The sequence below is a fragment of the Pseudoliparis swirei genome, chromosome 5 (genome assembly GCF_029220125.1).
Source record: "Pseudoliparis swirei isolate HS2019 ecotype Mariana Trench chromosome 5, NWPU_hadal_v1, whole genome shotgun sequence".
Classification (NCBI taxonomy): Eukaryota; Metazoa; Chordata; class Actinopteri; order Perciformes; family Liparidae; genus Pseudoliparis; species Pseudoliparis swirei.
Genome location: NC_079392.1, coordinates 6504228 through 6520932, shown reverse-complemented (window position 1 = coordinate 6520932; position 16705 = coordinate 6504228). Strand labels below are relative to the sequence as shown.

At 42.9% G+C, this 16705-nt stretch overlaps 1 protein-coding gene across 1 annotated transcript in view; it reads left to right on the top strand.

Moving 5' to 3' along the window:
* LOC130194363 (uncharacterized) overlaps positions 1–16294 on the top strand; it is a 78821-nt gene extending 62527 nt beyond the window's left edge. The window contains exons 4-6 of the mRNA XM_056415341.1: positions 3564–3769; positions 11649–11880; positions 15972–16294. Coding sequence (XP_056271316.1) covers positions 3564–3769; positions 11649–11853 — 411 coding nt within the window. The 3' untranslated portion in view covers positions 11854–11880; positions 15972–16294. The remainder of the gene's footprint in view (positions 1–3563; positions 3770–11648; positions 11881–15971) is intronic.
* The last annotated feature ends 411 nt before the right edge of the window (positions 16295–16705 follow it).

Here is a 16705-nt window from a genome sequence, read left to right as displayed (position 1 = left end):
CCTTTTCCTCTGAACCACCGGCCTCCAAAATACTAAAGCTCGACATTCCATGCAGAATCACGTGGATACAAGACATATGTGACTGGTATGTCTCTTTATGGTTTCTTTACTCTGCTTCTTCACTGATACTATATTTGGCTGAGGGGACACAATGAACATATTGAGCTGCTCTTAACCCCGATTCAAACGGGTCTGGCCTTGATATGACGAAAGGCTGAGGGAGATGGATGTGACGCCAACCGCTTCGATTAAATGTGTCTTTTTTCACGGTTGTCGCTAAAATATGTTCCATGGCTTTTTTCGACCGAACCTTAAAGGAGCTGTATTTAACATTCAGAGCATTAATATAGCAGCAAACAACTACCACCTATGGGACGATATATAGTGGAGTAATGTCTACCTTCCTCTGTGTGTGTTGTTATTCGAGCGTAGTTCACAGTTCACACTGTTTGCGCTTTTAGCATCGTCAGCTGCCGGCTCGCCATCGCCATGACGAGAGCCTTGGAGAGGCAATTGAAACGTTCCCAATCTCGGATCTTGCCCCTTAAGTCCTTTTAACGACTGACCGCTACATTTAGTCCCATTTTCTTTTTAATAGCTTGCGTCATCGAGATCCGTTTCTAAATAACAAAAGAAAACCTTCACTGTGTGGAAACACATTCGCTCTGTTTTTGCCCTGGGTGTCGAGTCTATTCATATTTCCTCCAAAGATTGAAAACACATGTTTTGGTTTGAGAAAACATTTATCTAAATGTCTGGGCTTTATTTTTGGCAAAAAAGGATGGACTATGCTGACATGTTTGTTTTTTTCTTCATTTTCTTTTTCCGGAGAACAGAATAAACTGGTGTGCATTCTGGAAAGCAAATGCAAAATGATTTATAAATTCAACATTAGCTTTTGATTGATGATTAATTCAATAATTAATTTGGTGGAAATCTAATTTAATATTTAATCATATCTGAATTATTAGTTTCCATGTTCCGAATTAATTTAAATACATTTTGTTCCCCTCCAATGTATTGACCTGACTGAGAACCTCATCTACAGCTTCAGCCGGAACGTTTTTAAATGGTTTTTATCTGAAAAGTGCCGATTAATTTTTGAAAAAAACCCAGTTTTATTGACTTGCTACAATGGATCAATCCCACTGGGTCCAACTGGATGGAATGTGACCTTAACACAGTATTTACAAATTCCTTGGCAGCAATGTTTACCTGACAAACCCGAACAATGTATTCATAAAAGAGGACTTATAATCTAAAAACACAAAGGAGGTGTTTGGTTTTCATTTGGCTGCACCACTGTTCCACCCTGTGAAGGGAAAAATCACCACAAAGGAACCCGATATGAGGGCAAACCACAACCCAGTAATTTAATCAGAGCGACTCAAATCAAAGGAGGCAAAAGTTCAGGATCTGAAAGCAACGAAATGTATCAGTTCCCTAGAACCTAGCGACATAGCTCACTTGTGGAGGAGCAAGCCCGGGCAGAAAGGGCTGAGTAATGAAGATGGATGCATTCTGTTATCAGGCAGCCACTTACTGGGGCCTGATGTAACCTTAAACATTGAGGATAGCTCAGTTGCACAAAGAAACTAATTAATGAATAGCAGCCATGAAAGAGGACAAGGCTAGTGTGCATTTGCAGATGAATTCCAGACACTAATCAAACGCTGTTCGAGTGGTTTGCTTTGCCTCCGAAGCAAAGTGATATTTGGAGAGGACTTAAGGCAATGTTTGCATACTGGCTTGATGACTGCATACATGCTTTGGTGATGTTACGCCTGCGTCTGTGTGAGCGTTTATTTCTGTTTGTTTGTTTGAGGTGTTTTGTACTATTTGTATTTTCTTTTTTTTTAAGTGCAAAGCCACAGATAACAAAGAAAGCGCTGGGTGTAAAGAACAGGTGTGAGGTTGTATTAATGAGTTTATTCCAACAATAGGGGATTGTTTACTCTCCATTATGGGTTCACATTACAATCACTAGGGGAAAGCGTCTCTGGTTTTACTCGTTGCCGCAGTAGCTCCATATTTTATTGATTGTTTTTAGCTGGAAATGCATTTCTCAATGTAAAAACCCACCGCACTAGTTTGTGTCACCATGGACGACGTTCAATGAACATTATCTTGTCATGATGGGATTTAAAGTGCAAAACTCTTGCAATAGACGAATCATTCTGTCAGGATCTGGAGTTGTTGTGTCTTGTGTTTCCTGTTTTATTTTGAAGTCCCCGTCTCTCCTGTCGTCTGTTTCCCTGCACTTCCTGTCCCTGTGATTATCTGCCCTGTGCCTGATTGTTTCCACCTGTGTCCAATCACCTGCACCTTGCCTGTGTATTTGAACCCTGTTTGTTGGTTCGTACTGCTTAAATTCTTTAGCATTGTTGATCTGTTGGTTTCATATGAGTTAAAAAGATTGAAGTTTTCGTGGAATGTTGTCGACGTTTGGGTCCTCTCTCTCTCTCTGGCTACAACATGTGACACATTTAAAGCAAGGATTGGTATTCATGAGCAACGAACAAGAGTATGCTAGATTTTGAGAGCAGTATCCAAACGTTGATATAACTCACAACCGGTAAGCGAGCAGCTGGTGGAAGACTTGCGAAGAGCAATGACTGCAAGGGGCGGATCAGGCGCAGGTAGACGGTCCAATCGTTGCATCTGGGCCAATTGAAATGATTGGATGAGCCTATTGCAGTCTGGGTTTTCTCTTCTTTTCTTATTTCTTTCTAAATGATTTGGTTCATTTATTGCTGTCAGGATGTAATTCGAATATTTTAACATATCATAAAAAGTAATTTTGAACAAGAAGATCATCCCTACCTTTAATGACGACAACCTGGATGAGACCAATGTGATCCATTATTCTTTTGCTTGTGACACAAAGTAAGACAATGATTAGGTTTCCAGGTTCCAGACCTCTAAATTGCTGCAGATTGAAATACGTTGGGTGTTGTACCCATTGATGTCCATGTCATCCGGTTTAAGAAACATTTAACCAATCAGTGTTGTAGCTGGATGAAGAACGGCCAAGTCATCTTCCTACATGGCTAGCTACCTTAAGCTACATCTATTAATTTCAGAAAATAATCACAACCATGCTATGTTAGATTGACACAGTTGTACATGCTGTTGTAAATCAATTAATATAAATGATAAACAGCATAATTATTTTTATTATCATGAAAAAAATGAAAAAAAATCCTGCTTTGTGAGCCTACCACCGTAGTAACATGTGGTAATTAGACATTGGACACAAGGACATGTTTCGCTGAAGGTGGTGCTGGATGGAAGGTCAGGGGTCACCAATGTTCCTGAGGTTTATCTTTTAAAGTGACATTGATGCCTGTGCAAGATTCCATGACAGTTGCTGAGATATTTCAGTCTGGACCAACATAGCAACAATTCCATCCATCCTCTATGGTGTTTGCAGCTTTCGATTATACAGTTTTATATTTTCATGCATCTAAAAATGTACCCATTTTGATGAAAGCTTCACGAGTGGCGAGACACAGCCGTGTGATTGCGCGGTTAAGTCACGAGGCTTTCTCTTTCTCGTCCAGTACCAGCTCCAGAGGACCTCTCCGTGGCGCTCGGTGAGCATCCAGTGGCAAACGTGGCTGGTGCTGATCACCGCCTTGGTGTTGCTGTTTCTGGGGCCTTACGTAGTTCACTGCATGATGACGGCCTTCAGCGACCCCCCGCCGCCCATCACCTTCAAAGTGGCCGCAGCCTCTTATGGACTGCTGACAGAAATCCTGCTGATCAAGTGAGTGTTTTAGTTTTTTTACTCTGTATGTGTGGAATGTGTACTTTTAGACACTAAGTGTTCTTGGTCTGAACTTGGCGAACATCAATACTTCAAATGATTGCCATGATCTTTCTCCTCTGTTTGTGACTCCGCTCCGAGAAGTGTTTTCCATCTGCCAAAAATGCAAAACGATAACATTTACATTTTATGTAAGTTTCCAAACAGGAAGTGGCGAGTGTCAACCAAATAATCATCTTTAAAAAGCACGCTGCTGTCCGATCCCCCGCCCCATCGCTCTTGTTTTCACTCTAGCTTCTTTCCCATTTTGATATTGCTAATTGGAGCGATGCCTGCGGTACTATAAACCATTAGTAAATGAACAGTCTGTTGTTATCAACATCCAGCGTGTAGATAATGCATTAGATTCCTGGCATAAACAATATCTACTCTGTGATTAGAAAGCGACATATGGCGGATCAGATTACAAATACAGGTTACGCAATCTGTAATTACCGAAAGCGAGCGCACCGATCGGAATGCACGTTCTGAAGTGGATTTTAATAAGAGAGAATAGCATGTTTGAAAACTATTACGACATATTCAAGTGAATGATGTGATTTAGACAAGCTCCCACGCTTTACTTTTTTTTTTTTATTATTGTAAAATAAATTGGGAGTAGTAGAAGTGATGTAATCCACCAATCAACTCAAATGGCTTTGAGAGCCAGCAGCAGAATTAAAACTCTGCGCTCTGCATCTGTCCCGTCTCCAGTATTGGCCTTAACTAGCATAAGAGAGGCTGTTTGTAATTAACTCAACAAGGCTCGTAACTTTTTTTAAATTTTTTTTTTTACCCCTCCCCCCCTCCATCCCATCAAGCGCCTTTGCAAGGAATGTGGTGAGTGAAGTGGTAATTAATAAATATGGTTGCGCTGGTAATGTGCTTCTGCATCATTATGTTGTTGAAGCCCGTATCCAACGCTATAGTAATGAGCTGTAATTTTATGACAGGAAATTGGTTTGTTTACAACACATTCAGCAGCTTCAGACGCCACAGCTACATTCTTGGCACATCTCGGCTGCAGGTATGTGCTCATAGCTTTGGAGTTGAAAGAGGTTTCCGACGTGTTGTCACGCGAACGGTCGTACCGCTAAAGCACGGACACTTTGTTTACGCGCCCCAAAACATCCGTTGCGTTCCACGTTGTTATTTTGGAGATCTTCAAAGCCCCAAACGAGTACATTAAAACCCCTTCCGCAGATATGTTCTATCATTATCATAAACTCTGGAGGTGTCCCACTGCACGAAACAGCTTTTCCTGTTCACCGACGCTCACATTATTGCTGGTGCAAGTCGGAGGCTGGTGGGCGCCCTTCTTAGGATGGGCTGGCCTCGGAGATCAGTGCCCCGTGGTGCTCGCGCTGCCTCGCATGTGCCAGCCTCCTGCTGCCCCCTGTCAGGGTGCATCTCAGTCACTCTCCACCCCAAGGGGTGGAAGTCCTCATAAGGAGCACCCCCCCACCCCCACCCACCGCTCGGTCTGGTTTTTTCTATGAGACTGAAGCGAGACGAACATTAACAAGTAAACACTTCCGGAATTACCTTCTTCTTCTTTTTTTACCGCGACGCACGTGCACTCGTGTGTTTGTTAACACTGAGCGAATGATGACGTGCAATGAGCCAGTCGATTGGCGGGGGGATGGGGGGGGGGGCTTTTGCCAGCCTCCCAGTGATTGAGCCTCTGTTACCTGTTGTCAGTTGCCGTGGCGACAACATTTCGGCCGCTTCCGAGTTTTGTTTAGCGGGCATGTTGTACCTTTTCTTCACTATCGGTCAGTTCTGAATAAATACTGTGATGAAATATGTCGGCAGAGAAAGCATTTATTTTTTTAGCATAATGAAATTAAGTGAATGGTTTTATGGTAATTGTGTTCATTATCAAAATAAAATCTTTCTTCTAATATTACCAATATTTTACATGTTTTCTTATTGCTGAGAATTTCGATGAAAAGAACAAATACAACAATTAATTATTACAACTAATTAGTGTTTGTGAGTGTGAATGCAGCAGCGACGTTTATTTGTATTCAATCTCACATGCACACACATGCACAGCCCCGCTGCTGTAAATATTCACTCGGGCACCATATGTGTATTCATCCGCTGCTGAAAATAGTCCCCAACAAACACACCGTTTGCTCCTATTTGAGTAGCGTCTGCTTAAAACTACAGTGCCCAGCATTTTTTTTAACTACTGACTTGTGACCCATTTTTAACAATTGACATTTGTTAGAAAAGACATACATACATGTACATAGTTATGACCATGTGATACTTCAGTTTTTCTTTTTTAATAAATATGCAAAAATGTCCACACTTCTGGGTTTTTTCTGTCAAGATGTCATGATCTGGGGTTTTGTGTCTTGTTTTGAAGTCCTTGTGTCATCTGTCTCCCTGTGATTGTCTGCCCTGGTCCTGATTGTTTCCTTCTGTGTGATTGCTGGCCCCGCCCTCATTGTGTTCACCTGTGTCTCGTTCCCCGTTGTCCAATCACTTCCGCCTGCCTGTGTATATAAACCCTGTTCGTCTCATTCCCAGTGTGGTTTCGTACTGTTTGGTCCGCGTGTTTGTCGTCCTGTTAGTAGTTTGAAATTAAATATGTTTTTGCAGAATCTGTCGGCATTTAGGTCCTCTCTCTCTGCGAAATCCGTGACTTATGACAAAGATGGGGTGCTGAGTAATTAATGAGAAATAAAATTTACTTTTTAGCAAATAGCTGCAATGAATGAGTCAAACATTTAAAGGTGTCTGAATACTTTCCATACCCACTGTATATATTATAGAGAAGAAGCAGGGAAATAAAAGAGCACAAGAGTAAGTTAAAATACTAAAAGCTACAAATAAATGTAGAAGTAAACCCACTGAATGACGCATCATCTCCTTATGAACTTCTCTCAACTGAATCTCATTTTCTCCATCTATTGGCTTCTATGCTTTCAACATTTTAAATCTCCAAAAATAATTTTTTTTTCTTCTTCTTCTCCCCCCCCCTCGTGCTGCAGGTCTGTTATGGGACACATTCACAAAGTCACATGACATTTGTCAGGCTTGAACTGCCTTTCCGAAGGCTGTCACACAATATGCGCCCTCTCCTCCCGTTACTGTCACGGCGATCGTTGGGGGCGCTGCGGCGGCGGCCTGACCGTGCGGCTTCTGCAATGTGAATTTTTATATGCCATTGCCTGGAGGTTAGAAACTCTCATTATGCCGCCTTAGATTTATTAAAATAGATTATGGAAATGTTAATTAAGTCATTAATTACATTATTTAAGCAGCATTGACAGATAAGGGTGTGTGCGTGCGTGTGTGTGAGCGAGGAGGATGAGTGGAGGGGGGCGGGAGTGGAGGGGGGGTCGAGCTCCCTGGGTGGTTTAAAAGGGATGTGATTGGTGACAAGGGACACTGTGGAGATGGCGTCTAACCGCCAGCGCTGACATGATACAAAGTGGCCTCCGCTGCTCTCTCACCTCACGCTACTGTCGACAGCGGTTTGCAGAGCTGCCCGAGGACGAGTAGCTCATCGGCCTTTTGCAGACATAGGCCAACGCGAGGGTGAAAAAAACTGGAAAAAAACGTACATTTTGTTTCTGAGGTAGCGGCGACAGGTGAGTTCCGGACGGCCGGAGAGAGCTCGGCGACGCTCAGAGTAACGCTTCGTACACGCGGCCATTCGGAACCAAAAAAAAAGCCTCAAACTTTATTTACAAGCTGCTCCGAAGGGAAACACAGCGGCACAATTGTAAGATGAATTACCCAAGAATTGATGCGATGGACTCTCTTATCTGTTGACAGTGTAGTTACCACGAAGACCCAAGAAATGTCTTTTCCAATTCTCTGAGAATTGAGTTTTTCTTTGTCCCATCAAACCTATATTAAGGGAGGGAAAATTGCTCTGATCGCACTTGATAGGAGCAAATGATAGATGTTGTAAACAAGCAGAATGCTTCAATTCTGATCCGAGGCATCGATTCGCCTTGGCAGCCAATTACTATACGAGACTGAGGTTATGCATCCAGTCGGTCTCTTGGGGAGAGGGATTAAAAAAAAATACAAAAATGTTGTGCCTGCTGTCAAATCCATTACTTTGTACCAAACAGTTCCTGCAAATGTTGAATTAAAATGTTTCATTAACCGTTGCAGTTGAATAATGAGCATCGGCCCTGATCCCTCAGGTCCTCCATCAGGTTGCCAGGCAGTGCTGGAAGATGCGTGTCTCGATATGAAGTGGCTCCTGATTGTGGGAAATGATACAGAGTGAGGCTTTCCAACCACCTCGGAGTCAAGGCTATCGTGATTAGCGCCGACATCAGTCACGTCAACCCCATGGTCACTCGTTCATTGCAGCGGTGGTTAGTATGCACCAACATCAGCGTGATCCCGTGATATCACTCAGCCCCCTAATGAGACTTAAACATGCATGTTTCTTCCTGTGTGGTCGCAGCTGAGCACACAGGACCACAAACAAGATTTGTGTTGCCTTTTTTTTCTCACAATACCAGGTATTTTTGAAGAAAATAACCCATTCACAGCCTGACGATGTGGAGGTAGTTGTAACCTCTTGGCCAATCACAAGAAGGTGGTATACTGTTACCACTCTTGTCTCCTAAAAGTACTTTTTCAATACAAAGTTAGCACTGGGAGATGTTAGCCTAGCTTAGCATGAAGACTGGAAACAGTGTGGGGGGGGGGGGGGGGATACATCTGCTTAACATCCTCTCTGAAGATCCCTTATTAACATGTTATATATGTTTGTTTAATTTCAACATAAACTGTAAAACACGAGTTGAATCGTGCAAGAGATAAGAGTGAATACAATGTATATTTTAACTTCATTATTACAGGTAATAATACATACAGATGCATACAATGTTATTTAAGTATTCCAAAGTCAAGAGGAGACTCAATATATTTCTTTTATTCCAGACTCATGAGTCCATAAAGCAACAGACACAAAAACAACAACAATATATAAAATACAATACGAGGACACAGGCACAATCACAGGCATGAAAACGGGTCAGGGGTGAAAAAGGTGAGGAGGATAGGCGCGGGGGGGGGGGGGGTGCTGGTGACTTCCACGAACATCGATGTTGGACGTTGTATGATAATCTATAGTTCCTCCATTCTGACACCAAGTCAGTGGGCCCTATAATAATAGTAATATTGTATATAATATGGTCATTCATGAACCAACTTCCTTTTTTGTTGTTGGCGTGAACAAGTCTTCAAGTCTTGTGCTCTGCTGAGCCTCGAGTCTGTTCCTTGAGTCTGTTCTGCCTCTACCTGGTTGTCATGATCTTCTAATCCAGGGGTGTCAAACTCATTTTCACCGAGGGCCACATCCGCCTCATGGCTGCCCTCAAAGGGCCGGTTGTCACTAACACGGTATAATTCTAACTACTCCAGAACATATTGTTAAATAACTGTCTTTGCATTTGTTTATTTAGGTGTACTTATATAAATGTATAACTATATATGCAAATGTATTTAATATTATAAAATACATCTATTTAATTTCATTATATTTATTTTAACCCACATTACTTTATCAAAGATCAAACAAACATGATTACATTAACTTTGTTAAAAGCTTTGTCACAGTTGAGACAGGTGGTTCTCCACTGGTCTGGGTAGTGGTTCTCTACTGGTCTGGGTAGTGGTTCTCCACTGGTCTGGGTAGTGGTTCTCTACTGGTCTGGGTAGTGGTTCTCCACTGGTCTGGGTAGTGGTTCTCTACTGGTCTGGGTAGTGGTTCTCCACTGGTCTGGGTAGTGGTTCTCCACTGGTCTGGGTAGTGGTTCTCTACTGGTCTGGGTAGTGGTTCTCCACTGGTCTGGGTAATGGTTCTCTACTGGTCTGGGTAGTGGTTCTCTACTGGTCTGGGTAGTGGTTCTCCACTGGTCTGGGTAGTGGTTCTCCACTGGTCTGGGTAGTGGTTCTCTACTGGTCTGGGTAGTGGTTCTCCACTGGTCTGGGTAGTGGTTCTCTACTGGTCTGGGTAGTGGTTCTCCACTGGTCTGGGTAGTGGTTCTCCACTGGTCTGGGTAGTGGTTCTCTACTGGTCTGGGTAGTGGTTCTCCACTGGTCTGGGTAGTGGTTCTCTACTGGTCTGGGTAGTGGTTCTCTACTGGTCTGGGTAGTGGTTCTCCACTGGTCTGGGTAGTGGTTCTCCACTGGTCTGGGTAGTGGTTCTCCACTGGTCTGGGTAGTGGTTCTCTACTGGTCTGGGTAGTGGTTCTCTACTGGTCTGGGTAGTGGTTCTCCACTGGTCTGGGTAGTGGTTCTCCACTGGTCTGGGTAGTGGTTCTCTACTGGTCTGGGTAGTGGTTCTCCACTGGTCTGGGTAGTGGTTCTCCACTGGTCTGGGGCTGTGGTTCTCCACTGGTCTGGCTTTGGGACGCACTATCACCCCTGAATGACAAGCTGAGACCTAAATCGAGGGACATTTTTAACTTCTCAAATGTATTTAATGAAAAGATGGTGCAGTTTGAACCTGAGTGTTCAGAATATCACAGTATGCACAACACAACTATTTAGTAATATTCCCTTTTACAGTCAATTATGAACCAACAAGTGAATCTTAAGGACACAAGAATGCCGTCACATAAAATGACGTGGCGGGCCACATTTGGCCCGCGGGCCATGAGTTTGACACGTATGTTCTAATCTATGCCATACCTGCCATAAATATCATGATACTGATACAATACCATAAAACAGTACCATAAATACGATCCTGGTATATTTATCTATAATAGTAATAAATAAAATATCTGTACGGTTCACTTTTTACCAACTTTTTCAACGCTTAACAAATGGCAGTAATATTAGTATTAGCCTACAAGATATTAATGAAACTACATGGAGCCATCATAGCATTGATTATACACTATGAGGCCGTTAGTCTCTGACCAGAGGATACAGAGTTCATCAGGATGAGCAGCTGTAGAGTTACAGAACTTTACAGACTGAACTTAAACATTTCACTTCTGGCATCTTTTTTAATTTTTAAAGCCGAAAATTCCGCCACTTAACGCCCCTCGCAGCGCAGTGTGCGCAGACAGCTCGACACGGAGCAGCGGGTGCGCTCTGATCCCGCGCTCTTTTAATGAAGTATCGATACTAAAAATATGCTAAATCACATCGCTTTTAACGTACGGGTACTTTGTTAGCATCGCTACACCGTGCAGCGTGACAGCAGCAGAAGTAGCGGCTAACATTCAAGCTAACCTAAACCACCAAACGCTGAAGACATCTGAACGCTGATTGGCCGAGACGCGACACGTCCCATCAAAGATGTTCTATTGCGAAGAGCACCACTTCACATTTTCTCCATGTCCCACTCCAATCTCATAAACGCCGGCCAGCCAATTGACCCCCCCCCCCCCCTACCCCAAAACAAAAACTCTTCGGACCTACACGATTCACGTAAGTCACCTATTTTGGTTTCAAAACGGCGAATTTCGCCGAAAGGTGAGGGATTCTCATGCCTGACTGGAGTTAAAAAGTCACTTGTGGTTAAAAAACATACAAACACTTGTTTCAATGTTTCCAGAAACAAGAAAAAATATCTTGTATCACTCTTCTTGATTTGGACAGTTGCTTAACATTTTACAAAATACTTCCACTTCCTAAACACTTCCTTAAGCGAAGGTCTTAATGGACTGAGCGAGGGGGCCGAGGGAGTTTCCCACATGCGCTAAAGACTCAGTTGATACAGAGACGGACTTATTAATGAATTTAGGATTCTACTCAAAAGGGCGTGAATGTAAGCTAATTGGACCCCGAGTCCCTGAGTCTGTTCCCGCCTAATGTTCGGCACCCGGTGTTTCCTCAGGTGTCTGTACAGCTACCTCAGCGGCCGCTACCGGCTGGCCGAGCAGAGCTCCTTCACGGTCCGGGCCAGAGGCTCTGAAGAGGACCGAAGGAGTCCGGCCCGCTGGGATCGGTCCGAGGCCTCGGCAGCGGCAGGTCACGCTCCATCGGAGGCGAAAGTGGACGAAAGGACGGAGGGGACGTCTTCGTCTCAGCTTCTCTTCTGAAAACCAGGAACTGAAGGAGTTCACATGGTGAGTGTAAAAAAATATATATATTTATTGAAGATATCAGTTTTTTCCCCACGTGGCATTTATGAGATTCTATACTTCAAAACCCATGTTCGAATTGTCGGATCATCTTGTTTTTTCGTTCCTCCGTCAAACCCTTACGCCCTTTATACCGCGGGTACATTTTCACTCATTTGCAAATTGATCGGAAAAAAGAAGCTAATGCATGCAGCTGGCTGGAGTGTGTTCAGGCTCAGGGAGGGGGAATAAAAGAGCCTGGAATCACTCTCTTTCCTTAATGATGTCCACACAGAGACAACGGGGCGCCGCTCTGATTAGTGTCACCTGTCCTTGTGCATCTCATCAGCTCCATCATGGCTCCATCTCCTTTGCTTCTCCTGCTAATTGAATAGCCTGTGAAGTGGTGACGGGGACGGGGGCGAGAGCGGCTCGGTCCCGCCGCTGCTTCAGAGATGAGAGGGAGACATTACTGCGGTCCTCAGAACATGAAAAATCATTATCGGAGAGAGGGAAGAGGTGCTAACAAGTAGCCCTCCTGTTGAATCACCGCCGTGTTGTCGGCGGATTATGTTTATATGCGAAAGCTTTTTAATTAGCGTATGCGCTATGTTTTCTTAAGTGGGGAAGCAACGACTTAGCATTTCTTCAGAATCAATATCAGACTTAGCATTCATTTGACACTCATTCAATGTTTTAATGCTGCGTTCGCGGTGACAACAAACAAACATAAAGTTAGACTTAAACTTGGAAAACAATATTAATTCTAATAATTATTAGAGGTTTTAATTGATATCTGCCTGTCAAATTGAACCCAAAGGGTAAAATATGTTAGTAAATATAAAGGCAACAGGAGGGTGAAACATAGAACACTCGGGTCAAAATGACCTTCGCAAAGCGGGGAGGGTGTAATATGAATTTGGCATTAATGACCCCAATTGGCAACACAAGTATCGTGTTATGGTAAAAAGCAACGCGACCTTTCCATTTCTTCAGAGTATCAGACAGCATTCATATCGCAGTGACACTCACTAATGTCTTTAGAGCTGCGCATGACAACCAAAGTATGGGTAAAACAAAAGTTAGACTTTGAAGGAAATAAGCTTATTTGCTTTTAGATTATTAGATGAGAGAATTGATATCTGCCTGTTAAAGAAATGTACTGTAAAACACAGTCTGTAGCCGGTTAGCTTAGCTTAGCTTAGCACACAGGCTGGAAACAACAGGATAAAATAAAAAGCCATGTCCAGTCGATTAGTCACACAATCCACCAACCAGCACGTCACTGACTAACAAGTTAAAACCTGTTTGTTTGTTATTCCAGAACCAAAAACCAGAGCTCCAAGCCCGCTGTTCACTGTTTTACAGGTCATGTGAATGGCCAATCCCAAAAAGTCTAACTTTTTGTGCATTCATCTAAATTTAGAATAACAATGAATTTAGCAGTGGATTATTCTTGCTGTTATGGCATTCCAGTTGGAAAGCCCACACGATTGGCTGGAGCTGAAATGAAAATCGAGATGAGACATGTGTACCTTTGTGGACCATACCTGGGACAAAGATCACTCGTATGTCCGTGATACATAGAGGATGTGCATACAACCAGCACACCTGCAGCAGAGCGCTCCATTACAATCATTCTCTATTTTGATGCTGCCGGCTTATTATTTTTTTCTCTGTGATTGGCAACAGGTAGAAACTAAGTGATTGATTCATTTAAAACAACCAACATTTTTCTCATTTTTTTTTAACAGGTTCTCTATTTTAAGAGAATAAGTTATGGTTATTTTAAATGAATCAATCACTTAGTTTGTACCTGTTGCCACCCACAGAGAGAGAGAAAATAAGCAGGCAGCATCAACATAGAGAACATGTTAAAAAATAGAGAACTTGTTAAAAAGAAGTATGAGAAAAATGTTGGTTGTTTTAAATTAATCAATTAATTCTTCTGCATTCATGATCTTGTTCACTCTGGTTATGTAATTAGGTACCACACGCTACAAAGTTGGAGGTAAAAAAATTCTCACTTACTATCAACTTGTGAACATCCCAGATGCCTATAGGGAGTTTGCAGACCACACTGGTCCTCACCTTTCGGTGTATTCGTGAAACCAGTCACCACAGTAGTTCGTAGTAAGTGTGTCAAAGGAACGTGAGAGACTGTTTCGACGATAGAGGACACTGTATCTGGGACATTGTCTTTGAATCTTCGATGAAATCCCAGACACCGTTTCCTCCGATACGAAGGTCTGCTGAGGAAGACTGAGAATCTTCTCAAACCGTCTTTGGTAGCAAAAGAATTGAAATGTCTTTGTGAGAAAAAAGAAAAGAAAAAAGAAGTGCAGCGGGGACGGCGAACATAATAAAAAGGAGACAACGAAGATAAATATATTCTTGTGATGACAACGGGGGACACGGGATCAGCACAGGAAGGTTACGATGCACTAATGGGGGTGGCCAGAGAGGAGGAATAATGCTCCGTCAGTTACAGGCAGTCCTTTGCTAATGAGCTAAATGTTTATTACAGTAGAGTTGACTGTGAAGCCAAAACAAAAAAAGGCCACTGGCCCAGACGGTCTACAGGCCCACGTCCTTAAAGACTCAATTAAAAAGAGTTTTTACAAGGTTATTCCAGTGCTTGTTAAAAAAGACGCATCGTGCCTAAATCAGGGGATCATTAAGTCGGTGACCAAAAAAGCCAAAAGCGAGTATGTGGAATGACTTTGGACCTGTTCCGCTCCATGAAGAAAGTTCTAAACTCCTCTGTGGTAGAGATGACGTTCTCTAGATCCCAGATATGTTTAATTTGAGGACTTTTGTTGAGTTTTTTTAAAAACTCCATGACGGCAAGATCCGTTCGCAAAGACCGGAGGATTTGGAGGTAAATGACGACTTTTCCGAACCGACCGCAGAGCGTCTCCATCCGTGGAACAACAATGTCTGACTCACTGTGTGAACAGGTGAAGGGTCTATTATCAACCCTGGACTGGTCTCTCTGCACGCAAACATATTAAGCTTTGGACGAGTTTGTCTTTAAAGTACGCAGACAACGTGGCCTTCTCAGTCGAGCAAGTATTTGACCCTCAAAAAGTGTTGATAAGACTAAAGATTTTAATAATTTGTGCCAGATTTCACAACAGAGCCGGATTCATTAGACTTTTTTCCAAATGGTTCTACCTATACCTTTTCAGTCTTTCTGTTTTGTGTATTATATAGAATTGTATTGTGTTGCAGTGATTGACTGAATAAAATACACAACAACTGCAGGCTAAAGAACCCGTTGCCAGAATAGTTGGCATGGAAGCCACAGATGAAGCTGAGTGACCGGTATAGTACTGAGTGACCGGTATACTACTGAGTGATCTGTATAGTACTGAGTGACCGGTTTAGTACTGAGTGACCGGTATAGTACTGAGTGACCGGTATAGTACTGAGTGACCTGTATAGTACTGAGTGACCGGTATAGTACTGAGTGACCGGTATACTACCAGGGAGCTGAGATAAAGCCCTCGTTTTCTGACAGTCCTTTTATTTTCTATAGCCCCCAACCATAGTTTTTAAGAAGTATTTCCTCCCAAGTGCAATCCTCACTTTGAACTTAAAAGATATGTATTTGATTTGTAATGTGTCTGTGCACTGTACCGTGAGCTGGTTGTCTTGTTCCAGACATTCGGTGTCTTGTGCCGCTTTCATGTTGTTGGTACGCCACACACAGTTTTTACGCTCAGGAGGACAATAAACTTGTATTCTTATCTTTGTCAGAAACATACCCCAGTCTGTTGCTGTCAGCCCCAAAGCCATCGGTACTAAAGACATCAATCCGTATAGAGGTCACGAATATGCAGCATCCTTTTTTGGGGTGTAGGGGAGGACAACTTTAGAAGAGTCTAAATTGTTTCTTTCTTTTAGGACTATTTTCCATTGTGGATTAATACACACACTTTTGGAAATCAGTCTTGTAATTTCTAACCGTCTTTGTTCTAGTTTTAGTGGCTGAGAGCGGCGCTCCCTGAGCCCATTGTACAATAGCGTGCAAACACAAGAGATCAGAACACATCATCAACACCATTTGGTTAACGGCCATGTTTTTCCTGCAGGCTTTCTGCTCTTCAGTTGGAGTCCGTACGCCCACCCGAAGATGATGACGCTGGTGACGTCGTCTAAATTGCCCCGATGACATCATCTGGGCTGTTTGCTCCCCGAGAACCACAGAAGACCTTTTTTACATATGTTTTCACAGGAGTTCCTCTTTGATGTTGTCAATAAATGCTCCTATATGAACACAGAAATGCAATAGGACATATATAACGTATAAATAACTAAATGTTTTGTTACTGTAAACAATTATTGAACTATTGTGCTGTTAATGAAACTTTTCCATGTGGAGAATTAAAAAATGGAGGCGAGCCTCTCGATCTGATGAGTCGTTTTCATGTTCTATCTCAATTTAGTCAATACATATTTTCCCGATCTGCAAAAGGAAACCTTGAGATGTAAAAAAAAAAAAAAATCTTTTCTTTTGGTTGGATAAACATTGCCGGCTGTGAAGCAGGGCTGTAATGTCGGTGCCTCTCCTGCCAGGCAGGAGCTTTGCTGTTATCTGCGTGTGCCCGAGCCACAGCTAATGTAAAAAGATCCTCCTCGCTCTGCTGGGCTTATCCCGCTCAGTTCCTCTCTCCGTTTCACCTCTCGGTCACAGCCAAGTGACTCTCAGCTGTGCGCCACCTTGGCCGGGCCCTCTTTCTGTAGACGCAACAGAGGAAGTACACAGCAGTATCTCACACTCCTGTATCGAGCTAATGCCACGGAGACAGGACTGCAGAGGCTCTCT